This window comes from Oncorhynchus mykiss, chromosome 2 (genome assembly GCF_013265735.2).
Source record: "Oncorhynchus mykiss isolate Arlee chromosome 2, USDA_OmykA_1.1, whole genome shotgun sequence".
Lineage (NCBI taxonomy): Eukaryota > Metazoa > Chordata > Actinopteri > Salmoniformes > Salmonidae > Oncorhynchus > Oncorhynchus mykiss.
Genome location: NC_048566.1, coordinates 85,563,316 through 85,582,461, shown reverse-complemented (window position 1 = coordinate 85,582,461; position 19,146 = coordinate 85,563,316). Strand labels below are relative to the sequence as shown.

Here is a 19,146-nt window from a genome sequence, read left to right as displayed (position 1 = left end):
AAAGGTAAAACAATACAAAGCTCAATCTGTAAATTCTCACACAGAACTGATCCACTGATTTGTATGCATAGCCATAGCATCAGCAATCAGATGTTTCATTTTTCACCCATTGAGACAAAAAATAGGTTTGGGGGCCTCTCAGTAGATATATAACAGGAATTATAATCTTGGTGATACGAGCCCTGAATGCTGATTGGCTGAAAGCCATAGTATATCAGACCATATACCACGGGAATGACAAAACATGTCTTTTACTCTTGTAATTACGTTGATAACCAGCTTATAATAGCAATAAGGCACATCGGAGGTTTGTTGTAAATGGATAATATACCACAGCTAAGGGCACTCCGCAATGGCGTTGCAGATAAGAACAGCCCTTAGTCATGGAATATTGTCCATATATCACACCCCCCCAAGCCTTATTCCTTAATTATAAACCACTTTTATGTTTTAGTTTTATACCAGATGTTCATCTCGTATTTGATATGGCTACCATTGAGGTTAAATTGAGTGAGTTTAATGTAATGCTTGTTGGGAACAGATATACATTACAGCACCGGGAGGATGACAAATTAAAGCAGCCCTCTACTGAAAGCAATTAAGAACCTGCTGTTGTCTACTTTAGGGATAATGGAACCGTGATGAATCCAAGAGGGGACATCCATTTAAAGAGACATTCAAACCTCTACAGTATTTCAGTTTGGATCCACAAATGAAATCATTCATTTCCCCACTGACCTGAGTAAGAAAAACAAGTAAGCTTTCTATTCATTGCTAGGCATTCTCTTAGACAGTGTGTATGTGTTATCCCTCTGTACTCTTTCCTTGTAAGGGCTTCTATTCCTGTCCTCTGTCTCTAAGCAGCGTAGTAGTGAAGCAGCCTTTCTTTCCTTCTCTGCCTTCCTTCCACTCTCCTCTGGATCCTCTGCCCTGCTCTGCTCTGCTCTGCTCTGCCCTGCACTGCTCTGCCCTGCTGTGCCCTGCCCTGCTCTGCTCTGCCCTGCTCTACTCTGCCCTGCCCTGCTCTGCTCTGCGCTGCTCTGCCCTGCCCTGTCCTGCTCTGCCCTGCCCTGCTCTGCCCTACTCTGCTCTGCTCTATTCTGCCCTGCCCTGCCCTGCCCTGCTCTGCCCTGCTCTGCTCTGCGCTGCTCTGCCCTGTCCTGCTCTGCCCTGCCCTGCCCTGCTCTGCCCTGCCCTGCGCTGCTCTGCCCTGCCCTGCTCTGCTCTGCCCTGCTCTGCTCTGCCCTGCTCTGCTCTGCCCTGCTCTGCCCTGCGCTGCTCTGCCCTGCTCTGCTCTGCCCTGCTCTGCTCTGCCCTGCTCTGCCCTGCTCTGCCCTGCTCTGCTCTGCCCTGCTCTGCCCTGCTCTGCTCTGCTCTGCCCTGCCCTGCCCTGCCCTGCTCTGCCCTGCCCTGCCCTGCCCTGCCCTGCCCTGCTCTGCTCTGCCCTGCCCTGCGCTGCGCTGCGCTGCTCTGCTCTGCTCTGCCCTGCCCTGCGCTGCTCTGCGCTGTCGGACACTAATCGCCTTGACAGGCCTCCCTATGGCACACGCCGTCCTCCTCCACTCCTACCGTTCTACTCTCCCCCTGCTAGTGGTTAGAGCAGTCGACTAGTAACCGGAAGGTTGCAAGTTCAAACCCCCGAGCTGACAAGGTACAAATCTGTCATTCTGCCCCTGAACAGGCAGTTAACCCACTGTTCCTAGGCCGTCATTGAAAATAAGAATTTGTTCTTAACTGACTTGCCTAGTTAAATAAAGGTAAAATAAAAATACAAATTGGTAAATCATAATGAGTGTGGTCACAGACTCATGGTCTGTTAGAGAAAAAAAGATGGATGACATCTGACAAGCTTTTTGGGGGGGGGGGTCTTGTTCTCAAAATGTCATCACCTTGTCATTGGTTGGCTGCAGGCTGCAGTAGTGTGATGACAGGACGGTTGTTATCAGAGGGTCAGGTTGTTAGGTTGTCCAATGATGCTGGTGAGACACTCCCATTCCTTAATAAAATGTGCTGTGGACAGAGGAGGTCGATAACAGTCTCCTAATGCATTGGGTGTGTAAATCGCTGGATTTGTCTCTCTAACCACATTGATTTTCTCAGAGCAAATGAGGAAGCTGGTTGGATGAAGGATATTAAAAGACTCCCTGGTAACAACAAGACCCAGGTACAACCTCCCTTGAACATTGTCACAACAATATCTTAGCCTGGTCCCAGATCTGTTTGTGCTGTCTTGCCAAAAGATCTGAGACCAGGCTAACAATCACTCAGCCATAGTAGTGAGAAGAACACACTATGTCTCTCCACCGTTCATCTAGACTAGAGACCCACCTGAAACAGCTGCTTTTTTACTTTCTGCATCTCAGACAGGTTGAGCTCGCTGAAGAGGTCAGACACAGGACCATGCAGCCCCTCCCCCTTCCTGGGCAGCTGGTAGTCGCCGTTCATCTTAGCCAATCCCAGGTGCCCATTACAGTGGCCGTTGCTATCCTTATTCCCGTTGGCTCCATTATGCATGGCTGTACCATTACTCCCGACCTCTTCGGTGGCAAATTTGAGCCCGTCAACAGTGGCGGTGAGAGCCAGGTGGGCTCCGGCACCATACACACTGTCGCTGAGGGTGATGTGGTGGGCTAGCTCCTTCCTCAGACTGTTCTTCTGCTCCCTCTCAATTTTCAGGGCGTCCAGAGCCTCCTCCAGCTGGGACTGAGAGATGTCCTTCAGACGCACAGCATCCTCCAGCTGGCTGTTCAGCAGCACTGTCTCCTCCTCCAGAACCTTGATCTCATGCTTCAGACCCTCATACTCCACCTGGTGGAGAGGGGGAGCAGGGGACAGGGGACAGAGAGGACAGGAGGGAAAAGGGACACACAGATAGAGTAAAGGGGACACACATAGAGGACAGTCAGACAGAAATGACACAGAGGACACAGAAAGGGGATAGGTTTAAGTAAAGTACACTGTAAGTAGGTTTAAGGTCAGATAAATTGACTGTAAAAAGTGCTGTTCTTGTTGTATGTCCTTCCCTATAAGCGTGCTGAAAGTCTGTTGTCAATTCAAAGCAAATTCAAAAATGATTGTCTTTCAAAATTTGGTCAGATATACTTGGATGTGTAGTGTCAGCGTTTGTTGCTGGCATGTCATGGCTAAGTTTGCTAATCTTGCCAATTAAACAATTATTAAAGTAGTTGGCAATATCAGTCGGTTTTGTGATGAATGAGCCATCTTATTCAATTAATGATTTTTACTATCATTCTTGATGTCATTTATCTTTGTTTCATAGTGTAGTTTCTTCTTCTTTTTATTCAGTTTAGTCACATGATTTCTTAATTTGCAATATGTTAGGCAATCAGTTGTGCAGCCAGACTTATTTGCCATTCCTTTTGCCTCATTCCTGTCAACCATAACATTTTTCAATTTCTCATCAATCCACAGGGATTTACCAGTTTTTACAGTAATTTTCTTATTGGGTGCATGCTTATTAGTAACTGGAATAAGCAATTTCATAAATGTGTCAAGTACAACGTCTATATGCTCCTCATTACACACCAACAAATATTCTTTACATCAACATAGGAATCACTACAAAATGTATTGTATGACCCCTTATACACTATATTAGACCCAGCCTTTGGAACGTTGGTTTCCCTAGATATGGCTACTATATTGCGACACTACATCCGATGGATCTGGATACTGCTTTCAAGCACATTTCTGCAGCATTAATAAAGATGTGATCAATACATGTTGATGATTTCATTCCTGTGCTGTTTGTAACTACCCTGGTAGGTTGACCGATAACCGGAACCAGGTTGCAGGCACTGGTTACAGTTTGAAGCTTTTTCTTGAGTGGGCAGCTTGATGAAAGCCAGTCAATATTTAAAATCACATAAAAAATACCTCTCTGTTGATATCACATACCTTATCAAGCATTTCACACATCTTTTCCAGTTACTGACTGTTAGCAGTTGGTCCTCTTTAGCAGCTTCCCACAAGAATGGGCTTGTGGCAGATGAACCTGTAGCCATCTTACTTCAACAGTATTTCAATTGAGATCCTCTCTAATCTTTACAGGAATGTGGTTCTGAATATAAACAGTATCAAACAAATCAAACATATGGAAACCACATGTTTGACTCCGTTCTATTAATTTCATTCCAGCCATTACAATGAGCCCGTCCTCCTATAGCGCCCCCCCCCCCCCCCCCCCCCCCCCCCCCCCCAGCCTCCACTGGCGTGCAGTAAACCATAAACAGTAATGGTGTTGATGCTGACCTGGTTCTGTTTGAGGGTGGAGACTAGTTTTTGCAGGGTGATGTTCTCCTCCTCCAGCTCAGTGTAATCCTGTAGGAGTCGTGCCTCTCTGAATTTATACTCCCTGATTTCCTCTCTCATCCTGCTCCCCTGCAGCTCCAGCATCTCATTACTCTGGGAAGGAAAGAGAAGGGCCGTCAGGTCATAATCTGCAAGCAATTCAACAGATCAATATATACAGTGTCTTCAGAAAGTATTCAAACCCCTTGACTTATTCCACATTGTGAAAACAAGTAAAAACCCTTTTTGGCTAATGTATTGAGAATGAAATAGAGAAATCTCTCATTTACTTAAGTATTCATACCCCAAAACATGTTAGAATCACCTTCGGCAACAATTACAGCAGTGAGTCTTTCTGATTAAGTCTCTAAGAGCTTTGGACAGCTGTCTTGAACAATAATTGCACATTATTCTTATTATTAAAAAATGATTCAAGCTCTGTCAAGTTGGTTGTTGATCATTGCTAGACAGCCATTTTCAAGTCAGGGGTGTGAATACTTAGTTGAAGTCGGAAGTTGACATACACCTTAGCCAAATACATTTAAACTCAGCTTTACACAATTCCTGACATTTAATCCGAGTAAAAATTCCCTGTTTTAGGTCAGATAGGATCACCACTTTATTTTAAGAATGTGAAATGTCAGAATAATAGAGATAATTATTTATTTCAGCATTTATTTATTTCATTACATTCCCAGTGGGTCAGAAGTTTACATACAATGAATTAGTATTTGGTAGCATTGTCTTTAAATTGTTTAACCTGGGTCAAACGTTTCGGGTAGCCTTCCACAAGCTTCCCACAATAAGTTGGGTGAATGTTGGCAGAGCGGATGTAACGGAGTCAGATTTGTAGGTCTACTTGCTATAGGCCAACGACAAGGGGGACTCAAATACAATACGATGTCCATCTAACCTGGAGGAGGAAATGATTGTCCAAAAACAAACTTTCAAGTGGCACTGACCCAACAATGATAAAATAGTAAATATGCGCATCCACCGGAGATATGGCCGATGCTCTCTACGCTGGTGCCAATATCCTAAGATTGCTGCCTACTAAGTTGAGAATTTAACTAAAAGATAGATTAGAGTTTTTTCATTGTCTTCTCTTTACAGCAATAGCCATTTTCTTTCCAAATGATGTTTTCCAGTGATTGCATTTTTAAGTATTGCGATATACCTGGCTGGGCTTCTATACTTTCCAACTCAAAAATCATGTATTTGGTATTTGCCGCGCGCGCTGCCCAAATTGAGTGCCCTTCCGACTTTAGGCATTGCGATTTAAAACAATTTTCATATTCCAATAAGTTAATGATCGTCTGTGGCCAAAACATGCTTTCTGGTGTAATGATTTGATGTATTTCTGTATAGACAGGAGTAGACTAATTAGGTTATATAATTTTGGTAATATCCTAACATTTACTTGAAGCTTAGTGTTATCATCGAACCACATCACACTTTGGAGCGTAGGCTATACCAGCCGTTTTCAAGTAAATTCAATACATTTTCATGCCTCTGACATGCGGTTATGATTTTTTTAAAGTGTTGTAATAGCCAACACTTTTCTTGACATTTTGTTTTAATTGTTGTGATAGGGTCATATTTTACTGGTACAGCGTACCCCCACGAATTATTTTGTCGAGACGCGGTAATGGACCGTACCGCATTACTTTCACCGCTGGCCATAACAAAGGGGCTGAATACTTATTGAATCAAGGCATTTCAGCATTTAATTTTTAATTCATTTATAAAAATTGCTAAAAACATATTTTGACTTTGACATTATGGGGTATTGTGTGTAGACACAAAATATCAATTGAATCCATTTTAAATTCAGGTTGTACACAACAGGATGTGGAAATGGTCATCTGGTGTGAGTACTTTCTGAAGGCCCTGTATAATATACTGTATATACATTCACAATACATGTATATGACATATAATAGTTTGCACGGACTATGTGTAGATCACCTGCTAGCTGCCAACCTGTCTATACTCGGTAGTTACAATATGATGTCATTATAATACTTACAGTATCTATGTGTCAAAAACATGAACTAAAACAGTCTGGCATGCATCAGCACTTATAGTATGTGCATTTGTGGCACTTTGCTGCATGTTCTGAACGCTCTGGATGCAGTAATAATAGATGTCTTTGCTCTATAAGTCCAGTCCAGATACCTGGCCTCTCGCCTCTCTTTAATCAAATCAATTGCAGTGTGGAGTGCAATAGAGATTGCATCATCTGTAGATCTGTTTGGGCGGTATGCAAATTGGAGTGGGTCTAGGGTTTCTGGGATAATGGTGTTGATGTGAGCCATTACCAGCCTTTCAAAGCACTTCATGGCTACGGCCGTGAGTGCTACGGGTCTGTAGTCATTTAGGCAGGTTGCCTTTGTGTTCTTGGGCACAGGGACTATGGTGGTCTGCTTGAAGCATGTTGGTGTTACAGACTCAATCAGGGACATGTTGAAAATGTCAGTGAAGACACCTGCCAGTTGGTCAGCACATGCCCGGAGCACACGTCCTGGTAATCCGACTGGCCCCGCAGCCTTGTGTATGTTGACTTGTTTAAAGGTCTTACTCACTTCGGCTACGGAGAGCGTGATCACACAGTCGTCCGGAACAGCTGATGCTCTCATGCATGCCTCAGTGTTGCTTGCCTCGAAGCGAGCATAGAAGTCATTTAGCCCATCTGGTAGGCTCGTGTCACTGGGCAGCTCGCGGTTGTGCTTCCCTTTGTAGTCTGTAATAGTTTGCAAGCCCTGCCACATCCGACGAGCGTCGGAGCCGGTGTTGTATGATTCAATAATAGCCCTGTATTGATTCATTGCCTGTTTGATGGTTCGTCACAGGGCATAGCGGGATTTCTTGTAAGCTTCCGGGTTAGAGTCATGCACCTTGAAAGCGGCAGCTCTACCCTTTAGCTTAGTGCGAATGTTGCCTGGAATCCATGGCTTCTGGTTGGGGTATGTACGTACAGTTACTGTGAGGACGACATCCTCAATGCACTTATTGATAAAGCCAGTGACTGATGTGTTGTACTCCTCAATGTCATCGGAAGAATCTCGGAACATGTTCCAGTCTGTGATAGCAAAGCAGTCCTGTAGTTTAGCATCTGCTTCATCTGACCATTTTTTTATAGACCGAGTCACTGGTGCTTCCTGCTTTAATTTTTGCTTGTAAGCAGGAATCAGGAGGATATAGTTGTGGTTGGATTTACCAAATGGAGGGCGAGGGAGAGCTTTGTACATGTCTCTGTGTGTGGAGTACAGGTGATCTAGAATTTGTTTTCCCTCTGGTTGTACATTTAACATGTTGATAGAAATTTGGTAGAACTGATTTAAGTTTCCCTGCATTAAAGTCTCCGGCCACTAGGAGCGCCGCCTCTGGGTGAGCGGTTTCCTGTTTGCTTATTTCCTTATACAGTTGACTGAGTGCGGTCTTAGTGCCAGCATCTGTCTGTGGTAGTAAATAAACAGCTACGAAAAGTATAGCTGAAAGCTCTCTAGGTAAGTAGTGTGGCCTGCAATTTATCACAATATACACTACTTCAGGCGAGCAAAATCTAGAGACTTCCTTAGATTTCGTGCACCAGCTGTTGTTTACAAATATGCACAGACCGCTCCCCCTCGTCTTAGAACGGAGTGTGCCGTTCTATCCTGCCGGTGCAGCGTGTATCCCGCTAGCTGAATATCCATGTCGTCATTCAGCCACGATTCCGTGAAGCATAGGATATTACAGTTTTTATGTCCCGTTGGTAGGATATTCGTGATCGTACCTCGTCTAGTTTATTGTCTAATGATTAAACATTGGCGAGTAATATTGACGGTAACGGCAGCTTTGCTAGTTGCCTTCTGCGAGTCCGGACGAGGCATCCGGCTCTTCGTCCTCAGCGTCGCTTCCTTTTGAAGATAATTGGGATGTCTGCCCTGTGGGGTGTTTGGAGAATATCGTGTGAGTCCTGCTTGTTGTTGTTGTTGAAGAAATCTTTGTCTAATCCGAGGTGAGAGATCGCTGTCCTGATATCCAGAAGCTCTTTTTGTCTGTAAGATATGGTTGCAGAAACATTATGTACAAAATAATTTACAAATATCGCGAAAAGAAACACATAATAGCACAATGCACCAACTCTAAATGCACCAACTCTAAACACACACACACACACACACACACACACACACACACACACACACACACACACACACACACACACACACACACACACGCACGCACGCACACAGTATCTCCTCTGATGTGATGATGATGAGGCAGTCTAGAGTTCAGTTCAGAGACAGGATCAGCCTGACACTATGAAACAAATTGGCCCTCTGAGTAGTAAAGCAAAGAGTCAGCACTCTCACTCTCTGCAAGATCATTATTTTGGGCCAATCACAGAGAATGGAGGCAGCAGCCATAGAGATCTGAACATGCTGTGGTGGATCAGATGATATATTAGGTGGGAGAAATTCTGGTAATGTCATAAATCTGGGAACTGGGTTAGAAGGTAGGAAGCTGAGTCTCAGCAACATTTTCATGTTAATCTAAATGTCAAGAAGAAGAAGGAAGAAAATAACACAATTTTAATATGCACAGCTTTGTTACAGTTACACACACACACACACACACACACACACACACACACACACACACACACACACACACACACACACACACACACACACACACACACACACACACACTATGTCTTACTATACCTTTTGGGGACCAACAATTGATTCCCATTCAAAAACCTATTTTCCCTTACCCCTAACCTTTACCATAACCATAACCTTAACCCTAACCTTAACCCCTAACGTTAACTCCTAAGTGAGTACCATCAAAATGTCCTCACTTCTCTGAATTTTTGTTGGTTTACTATTCTTGAGAGGTCTTTTGACAAAAATGTGTACACACACACAAACACACACAATGCAATTTCCTGAAGAGGAGTTGTGAATCCCCATGGCAACAGGCATTATAAATCTGTATGGATTTACAGTACAGAAGCCTCAGAGTCTGGCTTTACATGGCTGGACACATATTATCAAACATTTAACATAATTTACACTGACTCAAACCCCAGCCAATAGACTTGCCTTACTAAATTCAAATTGGTTTGGGTTGCAGCTAGTACATTGTGTGTGTGTGTGTGTATGTTAGCCTATATTTACACCATAAATGATGAACAGGTTTCAGACCTATTCAGGGCTTCTTATTTCCCCTCTCCTCAATAAAGTTGATAAGTGGCTCCTAGCCTGCACTACATAGAAGTGCTGGCTCAGACTCTGGGTTCTAGATATGGGGTGACCAGTGGGACCCTGGCCAGAGCCTCACCAGGAGAAGAGACTAGTGATGGGGGAAAATATCGATACAGTTATGTTTAGATGATATTATATCGATATTTGGCTCCAAGTATCAAATTGTAAAGAAAAATAAAAGTTGGCTGTACTTGCACCAACATGTAGTTTTAAATAGTGAGCCAACATGTTTTCAGCAATTAATTTATTTATTTCAATTTATTTAGTGAGCAATATGTTTGGAACATAAAATCGCAATAAAATCGCAGTATTGAATTGCAATACATATAGAATAGTGAGAATTGTGGGAATCGTGACCACATCTTCAGTCACCGGAGGAACAGCAGGACTCAGGGAAATGGACTGAGAAATGGAAGGTCAATTCAATGTACAGTCAACTGTACATGCTGCTGTTTCTGTATTCAAGCCTGTAGCAGCATATTATTTGACACCTGATCTCCATGTCATGACACACTGTACAGCACTGTACTTGAAAGCACAGCGTTGCTGCAGATCCTTATGCAGCTCTACCCCTACACTTGTAGCTACCCCTACACTTGTAGCTACCCCTACACTTGTAGCTACCCCTACACTTGTAGCTACCCCTACACTTGTAGCTACCCCTACACTTGTAGCTACCCTACACTTGTAGCTACCCCTACACTTGTAGCTACCCCTACACTTGTAGCTACCCCTACACTTGTAGCTACCCCTACACTTGTAGCTACCCCTTCACTTGTAGCTACCCCTACACTTGTAGCTACCCCTACACTTGTAGCTACCCCTACACTTGTAGCTACCCCTTCACTTGTAGCTACCCCTACACTTGTAGCTACCCCTACACTTGTAGCTACCCCTACACTTGTAGCTACCCTACACTTGTAGCTACCCCTACACTTGTAGCTACCCCTACACTTGTAGCTACCCCTACACTTGTAGCTACCCCTACACTTGTAGCTACCCCTTCACTTGTAGCTACCCCTACACTTGTAGCTACCCCTACACTTGTAGCTACCCCTACACTTGTAGCTACCCTACACTTGTAGCTACCCCTACACTTGTAGCTACCCCTACACTTGTAGCTACCCCTACACTTGTAGCTACCCCTACACTTGTAGCTACCCTACACTTGTAGCTACCCCTACACTTGTAGCTACCCCTTCACTTGTAGCTACCCCTACACTTGTAGCTACCCCTACACTTGTAGCTACCCTACACTTGTAGCTACCCCTACACTTGTAGCTACCCCTACACTTGTAGCTACCCCTACACTTGTAGCTACCCCTACACTTGTAGCTACCCCTACACTTGTAGCTACCCCTACACTTGTAGCTACCCTACACTTGTAGCTACCCCTACACTTGTAGCTACCCCTACACTTGTAGCTACCCCTACACTTGTAGCTACCCCTACACTTGTAGCTACCCCTACACTTGTAGCTACCCCTACACTTGTAGCTACCCTACACTTGTAGCTACCCTACACTTGTAGCTACCCCTACACTTGTAGCTACCCCTACACTTGTAGCTACCCCTACACTTGTAGCTACCCCTACACTTGTAGCTACCCCTACACTTGTAGCTACCCCTTCACTTGTAGCTACCCCTACACTTGTAGCTACCCCTTCACTTGTAGCTACCCCTACACTTGTAGCTACCCCTACACTTGTAGCTACCCCTACACTTGTAGCTACCCCTACACTTGTAGCTACCCCTTCACTTGTAGCTACCCCTACACTTGTAGCTACCCCTACACTTGTAGCTACCCCTACACTTGTAGCTACCCCTTCACTTGTAGCTACCCCTACACTTGTAGCTACCCCTACACTTGTAGCTACCCCTTCACTTGTAGCTACCCCTACACTTGTAGCTACCCCTTCACTTGTAGCTACCCCTACACTTGTGACAATGGAAGCGAAAAATACAGATATTCCAATATGGACCATAGGCAAAACACAAACAGTTCATTAACAAACTCTTAATCCGTGACTTTATTGATTAACTGTACGTGACCACTGTGGTTTGCTAATGGGTGGTGTTGTCTCATTACATATTCCCCACAAAGCAGGGCATTAGGACTGAGCTGTCCATGAAGTCCAGGGGATTACTGGCCAATGATTACTGTCTCAACACCACCACATAATCAGGGCATGGTCAGTGCACCACCAAACACTCACACAACACAACCGCCATGGGAAAGGCCAATACTGTAGCCCTGTGTCCCACTCTACATCAGGGCCAGGATTCATTTAAACAATGCAGGTGAACTACTAGCGGTAGGCCAGAGCCTATTTGAAATACAAACTGTAAAACACACAGAACCTACTATTAACTTAGTCTCTATCATTTTGTCTGTACATTCCTTTGATTTTAGGAGAAAAAAATGTAGGATCTTAATTAATCCTGCAGCAACAGGATGAAAAAAAGAGAGATCAAATTAAGATCGTATATCTTTAGAATCTGCTTGGGATCCACATTAAACCAGTTGATTAGATCCAGTTAGCGACAAATTAAGCCCCTTGTGTGGCTCCAGCACATTAAAAAGAGACTGTCTCCTAATTAATATGCACGACACAGGCAAAGGAGACCCACATAGCAAGGCAACAGGCTAATCAGCAGATCATCAAAGAGCCAAGGGCCATCCAGGTCACGAAGCAAACAGGTGACAGGTGCACGTGAGAAGTGGCTGGGACATTTTACAAGGTTTATTCAATTAGGCCCAGTAAAGATATCACAAACAGGCAACTAGATACAGCCGCGGGCTGATTTTTGTCAGAGTGGATGGTAGGGGGGCCAGAACATAATTCTAATAATTTGTTCACAGCAAATTGACGACAACTAAACCCAAAAAAGTGATTATATTTCAAAATAACAATCATTTCCTACCTTGACAAACTGAATTGGTCCACCCACATAGACAGAATCGTGGAGAAGGCGCAGCAGCGCCTCTTCAACCTCAGGAGTGTGAAGAAATTTGGCTTGTCACCAAAAGCACTCACAAACTTCTACAGATGCACAATCGAGAGCATCCTGTCGGTCTGTATCACCGCCTGGTATGGCAACAGCCCACAACCGTAAGGCTCTCTAGAGGGTAGTGAGGTCTGCACAACGCATCACCGGGGGCAAACTACCTGCCCTCCAGGACACCTACACCACCCGATGTCACAGAAAGGCCATAAAGATCATCAAGGACAACAACCACCCAAGCCACTGCCTGTTCACCCCGCTATCATCCAGAAGGCGAGGTCAGTACAGGTGCATCAAAGCAGGGACCGAGAGACTGAAAAACAGCTTCTATCTCAAGGCCATCAGACTGTTAAACAGCCATCACTAACATTGAGTGGCTGCTGCCAACACACTGACTCAACTCCAGCCACTTTAATAATGGGAATTGATGGAAATTGATGTAAAATATATCACTAGCCACTTTAAACAATGCTACTTAATATAATGTTTACATACCCTACATTACTCATCTCATATGTATACTGTATGTATATACTGTACTCTATATAATCTACTGCATCTTTATGTAATACATGTATCACTAGCCACTTTAAACTATGCCACTGTCACGCCCTGATCTTCCAGATCCGCCAGTCAGCCAGGATCTTCCAGATCCGCCAGTCAGCCAGGATCCGCCAGTCAGCCAGGATCCGCCAGTCAGCCAGGATCTGCCGGAACAGCCAGTCAGCCAGGATCTGCCAGAACCACCAGCCAGCCAGGATCTGCCAGAGCCAACTACCTGCCTGAGCTTCCTCTCAGTACTGGGCTTCCTCTCAGTACTGGGCTACCCCTCAGTGCCGAGCTACCCCTCAGTGCCGAGCTACCCCTCAGTGCCGAGCTACCCCTCAGTGCCGAGCTACCCCTCAGTCCCGAGCTACCCCTCAGTCCCGAGCTACCCCTCAGTCCCGAGCTGCCCCTCAGTCTGGTGGGGCCTTTGGTGAGGACTACTAGGCCAAGGTCGGCGGTGAGTGTCGTCTATCTAAGGACGCGAGGAAAATGGACTAAGACTTTGTTAGAGTGGGGTCCACGTTCCAAGCCGGAGCCGCCACCGTGGACAGACGCCCACCCGGACCCTCCCCTATGGGTTTAGGTGTGCGGCCGGGAGTCCGCACCTTGGGGGGGGGGGGGGGGGGGGGGGGTTCTGTCACACCCTGGTCTTAGTATTTTGTGTTTTCTTTATTATTTTGGTCAGGCCAGGGTGTGACATGGGTTTATTTATGTGGTGTGTTTTGTCTTGGGGTTTTCGTAGGTATTGGGATTGTGGCTTAGTGGGGTGTTCTAGCATAGTCTATGGCTGTCTGGAGTGGTTCTCAATCAGAGGCAGGTGTTTATCATTGTCTCTGATTGGGAACCATATTTAGGCAGCCATATTCGTTGAGTGTTTCGTGGGTGATTGTTCCTGTCTCTGTTTGCACCAGATAAGGCTGTTTAGGTTTTCACGTTACGTTTGTTGTTTTTGTATTGTTCGTTTTTCATCGTCATAAAACATGTACAGTGCCTTGCGAAAGTATTCGGCCCCCTTGAACTTTGCGACCTTTTGCCACATTTCAGGCTTCAAACATAAAGATATAAAACTATTTTTTTGTGAAGAATCAACAACAAGTGGGACACAATCATGAAGTGGAACGACATTTATTGGATATTTCAAACTTTTTTAACAAATCAAAAACTGAAAAATTGGGCGTGCAAAATTATTCAGCCCCCTTAAGTTAATACTTTGTAGTGCCACCTTTTGCTGTGATTACAGCTGTAAGTCGCTTGGGGTATGTCTATCAGTTTTGCACATCGAGAGACTGAAATTTTTTCACATTCCTCCTTGCAAAACAGCTCAAGCTCAGTGAGGTTGGATAGAGAGCATTTGTGAACAGCAGTTTTCAGTTATTTCCACAGATTCTCGATTGGATTCAGGTCTGGACTTTGACTTGGCCATTCTAACACCTGGATATGTTTATTTTTGAACCATTCCATTGTAGATTTTGCTTTATGTTTTGGATCATTGTCTTGTTGGAAGACAAATCTTTGTCCCAGTCTCAGGTCTTTTGCAGACTCCATCAGGTTTTCTTCCAGAATGGTCCTGTATTTGGCTCCATCCATCTTCCCATCAATTTGAACCATCTTCCCTGTCCCTGCTGAAGAAAAGCAGGCCCAAACCATGATGCTGCCACCACCATGTTTGACAGTGGGGATGGTGTGTTCAGCTGTGTTGCTTTTACGCCAAACATAACGTTTTGCATTGTTGCCAAAAAGTTCAATTTTGGTTTCATCTGACCAGAGCACCTTCTTCCACATGTTTGGTGTGTCTCCCAGGTGGCTTGTGGCAAACTTTAAACAACCATTTTTATGGATATCTTTAAGAAATGGCTTTCTTCTTGCCACTCTTCCATAAAGGCCAAATTTGTGCAATATACGACTGATTGTTGTCCTATGGACAGAGTCTCCCACCTCAGCTGTAGATCTCTGCAGTTCATCCAGAGTGATCATGGGCCTCTTGGCTGCATCTCTGATCAGTCTTCTCCTTGTATGAGCTGAAAGTTTAGAGGGACGGCCAGGTCTTGGTAGATTTGCAGTGGTCTGATACTCCTTCCATTTCAATATTATCGCTTGCACAGTGCTCCTTGGGATGTTTAAAGCTTGGGAAATCTTTTGGTATCCAAATCCGGCTTCACAACAGTATCTCGGACCTGCCTGGTGTGTTCCTTGTTCTTCATGATGCTCTCTGCGCTTTTGACGGACCTCTGAGACTATCACAGTGCAGGTGCATTTATATGGAGACTTGATTACACACAGGTGGATTGTATTTATCATCATTAGTCATTTAGGTCAACATTGGATCATTCAGAGATCCTCACTGAACTTCTGGAGAGAGTTTGCTGCACTGAAAGTAAAGGGGCTGAATAATTTTGCACGCCCAATTTTTCAGTTTTTGATTTGTTAAAAAAGTTTGAAATATCCAATAAATGTCGTTCCACTTCATGATTGTGTCCCACTTGTTGTTGATTCTTCACAAAAAAATACAGTTTTATATCTTTATGTTTGAAGCCTGAAATGTGGCAAAAGGTCGCAAAGTTCAAGGGGGCCGAATACTTTCGCAAGGCACTGTATCTAAATAACCACGCCGCATTTTGGTACGCCTCTCCTTCACCTAAAGAAAACCGTTACAGAATCACCCACCACAACAGGACCAAGCGGCATGGTAACGGGCAGCAGCAGGAGCAGCGCGATAAAGACTTCTGGACTAGGGAAGAAATCCTCGACGGGAGAGGACCCTGGGCAAAACCAGGGGAGTGTCGCCGCCCCAAGGTGCAGCAGGAGAAGCGGCAGTAGGAGCAGCGCGAGGAGGAATGGACATGGGAGGACGAATTGGACGGAGAAGGACCCTGGGCACAGCCTGGAGAATATCGCCGCCCCAAAGAAGAACTGGAGGCGGCGAAAGCAGAGAGGCGCTGGTATGAGGAGGAAGCACGGCGACGCGGATGGAAGCCCGAGAGTCAGCCCCAAAAATGTCTTGGGGGGGGGGGGGGGGGGGCTCACAGGGAGTATGGCTACGCCAGGTAGAAGACCTGCGCAATATTCCTGTGCTTACCGGGGGGCTGGAGAGACCAGGCAGGCACCGTGTTATGCTGTGGAGCGCACGGTGTCTCCAGTGCGGGTGCATAGCCCGGTGCGGTACATATCAGCTCCGCGTATCGGCCGGGCTAGAGTGAGCATCGAGCCAAGTGTCATGAAGCCGGCTCTACGCATCTGGTCTCCAGTGCGTCTCCTTGGGCCGGCTTACATGGCACCAGCCTTGCGCTCGGTGTCTCCGGTTCGCCTGCATAGCCCAGTGCGGGCTATTACACCTTGCCGCACTGGCAGGGCGCCTGGGAGCATGCAACCAGGTAGGGTTGGGCAGGCTCGATGCTCAAGAGCTCCAGTGCGCCTGCACGGTCCGGTCTATCCGGTACCACCTCCACGCATAGTACACAGAGTTGTACGAGATCTTCAGTTTCTTTGCAATTAAGGCATGGAATAGCCTTAATTTCTCAGAAACAGACTAGACTGACGAGTTTCAGAAGAGTTTCCGGCCATTTTGAGCCTGTAATCAAATTCTGATGCTCCAGATACTCAACAAGTCTAAAGAAGGACAGTTTTATTGCTTCTTTAATCAGCACACAGTTTTCAGCTCTGCTAACATAATTGCAAAATGGTTTTCTAATGATCAATTAGCCTTTTAAAATGATAACCTTGGATTAGCTAACACAATGTGCCATTGGAACACAGGAGTGATGGTTGCTGATAACGGGCCTATGTACGCCTATGTAGATATTACATAAAAAATCTGTTTCCAGCTACAATAGTTATTTACAACATTACAACAATGTCTACACTGTATTTCTGATAAATGTTATGTTATTTTAATGGACGAAAAACGTGCTTTTGTTTCAAAAACAAGACATTTCTAAGTGACCCCAAACTTTTGAACGGTAGTGTAGATATTTTACAAAAAGTTGATTCACAATAACTGAACTCACATTTTTGGAATGCTTGGAATGACAAGTGAAGCAGACATAAACAGTGGCTGTGGGACCCCAGCGGTTCCTGCCAACAGTGTGTGAAGCATCTAATCTAACTAGTGAATGAACTGCTGCCACCCCCGGGCTGGGAGGGCACAGTTTGTCCTGCACTGTGTGATGAGAGAGCAGCCTGGCTCACTCAGGGATGCACATGTGCCGAGCTCAGGGCATTTTTCTTATTCCCTAGCTTAGCACCGGATTTGCCCTCCACAATGGGGTCATGTCCACAGCGGCATCTGACCCCGGCCTGAACCCCTCTGCCTCTGCTGACAAGCACATGTACGTGGCCCCCCCACACACACAGGCATGCACCAAGCGCACAAACACTGGCGCGTACGCTTGCACACACACTCCACACAGATTCCACACAGTCACTCTCTGCATGACCCCTATCTGCCCTTTAGATTGACCCTGTGACCGCTACTGTACTTCACACAGAGTTTGACACAAAACAGCTGGTCCCTATCAGCAGGGTAGCAAGATGCACCTCATGTTAATCTACAAATAATATCTCAATGTGTGACATTACAGTAGGCTGTAGGCTAAATTGAGTACATAACCTCATTTTGTGGATTCACAGTAGCTTACACAGGAAAACATGTAAAAGGGTCAATGACGTGATGTGTAAATGTTGGTGTCCGAATTAAATATTTTCCAAAGTCAAGAACTAATGTTTACAAATTCTACATAATGTAACTTTGACTTTTCTCTTTTATACGAGTTCTAAAAGAGTTATGGTTAAATGTGAAGAAAAAAAGTGTTATTTTTGGTGCCCTGAAGTTTTAAAAAATGGGATTAGGAGCAACCGTCCGAAGGCAAAGGTAATGTAGATAAATGTTAATAAAACATCTTAAATCATAATACAACGGTCAACAAATATTATTCTAGCATGATTTTGGAAGGTGTATACCGCTATACTGCTATATGGGTAAGACAGTTTATGCAGAAAGGTTTTAAATACTTTAAATACTTTTGTCTGGAAAAGTGTCCTTAATAATTATCGTTTGGTGCAACCGACAAAAGTCACAATTTTGGATGAAATCACATGACGATACTGATCTGACAGGATGTGACATCCTGACAGGATGTGACATCATACAACTGCTACAAAACCATAAAAATGTTGAATTATCAGAAACTTTATATTTTATTTCAATACTTAAGATTGAAAGTCAAGTTTTCACATGGGTGCACAAGCAGTCGCCTGTAAAACATGTTTAAGTGAGAAAAGTCATACATACAACCAGTAATGTAAAATAAACAATGACATTATTTTATTGTCTAAAAAATGCAGAGAGAAGATCAGCCGATAAGAGACATTTCACATGGTTTATATTTCCCTAACATAGATTGCAGTAAAAAGTGATTTTTTAAAAATCATTATCATGTAACTTCTGACCTCATAGATGTTGAATATTTGAGACCAATTGTATATCATGTACAATTATAATTAATATGCTTTGTTTAACTGATTGAACAAACTTTTCTTTGTTGCCATTTTGGGCTTCTAACCTCACCTGCACACCATTTTTACCCGTTTTTAAAAAATCTGTACTGTTTTGTCTTTCACTTCTTTTCTTTGGTGTGAATAAATAAAACCTAAAAACCTAAAACCTAAATATTTGAGATCATGCATTTATTCATATTTTACTATTAATTTCTTTACATAACACTCAGTTTTTTTTTCATTTGTGGGTGCACCGAATGACTAAATTTAACAATATTTTATAACAATCACATTTTTAACAATAATGTATTGCAAAAAACCCTGAAAGTGCATATGTAACACTCATGGGAACAGAAAAAGTGTAATACAGCTTTAGCACGGTTTTTGGACCAAAAGTGAAAAAAAGAAAAAGAGGAATACGAATTATTCTGTAAAAAAAACAACACTTTTGAACCAAATACAATACTACAGCTCAAAATGTATTACAGCATGACACTAGTCAGAGGTGTGAGAGAGTGACATCAGTGGACAAA

The 19,146-nt window shown here is 44.2% G+C and overlaps 1 protein-coding gene across 3 annotated transcripts in view; it reads right to left on the bottom strand.

The window, feature by feature from the left end:
• The window catches only part of LOC110498104 (protein bicaudal D homolog 1-like), a 78,963-nt gene that overhangs the window by 12,120 nt on the left and 47,697 nt on the right, over positions 1 to 19,146 (bottom strand). For all 3 annotated transcript variants that reach the window (XM_036957505.1, XM_036957511.1, XM_036957497.1), the window contains exons 3-4: positions 4,273 to 4,425; positions 2,329 to 2,808 (exon numbers count right to left, since the gene is read on the bottom strand). In XM_036957505.1, coding sequence (XP_036813400.1) covers positions 2,329 to 2,808; positions 4,273 to 4,425 — 633 coding nt within the window. The remainder of the gene's footprint in view (positions 1 to 2,328; positions 2,809 to 4,272; positions 4,426 to 19,146) is intronic.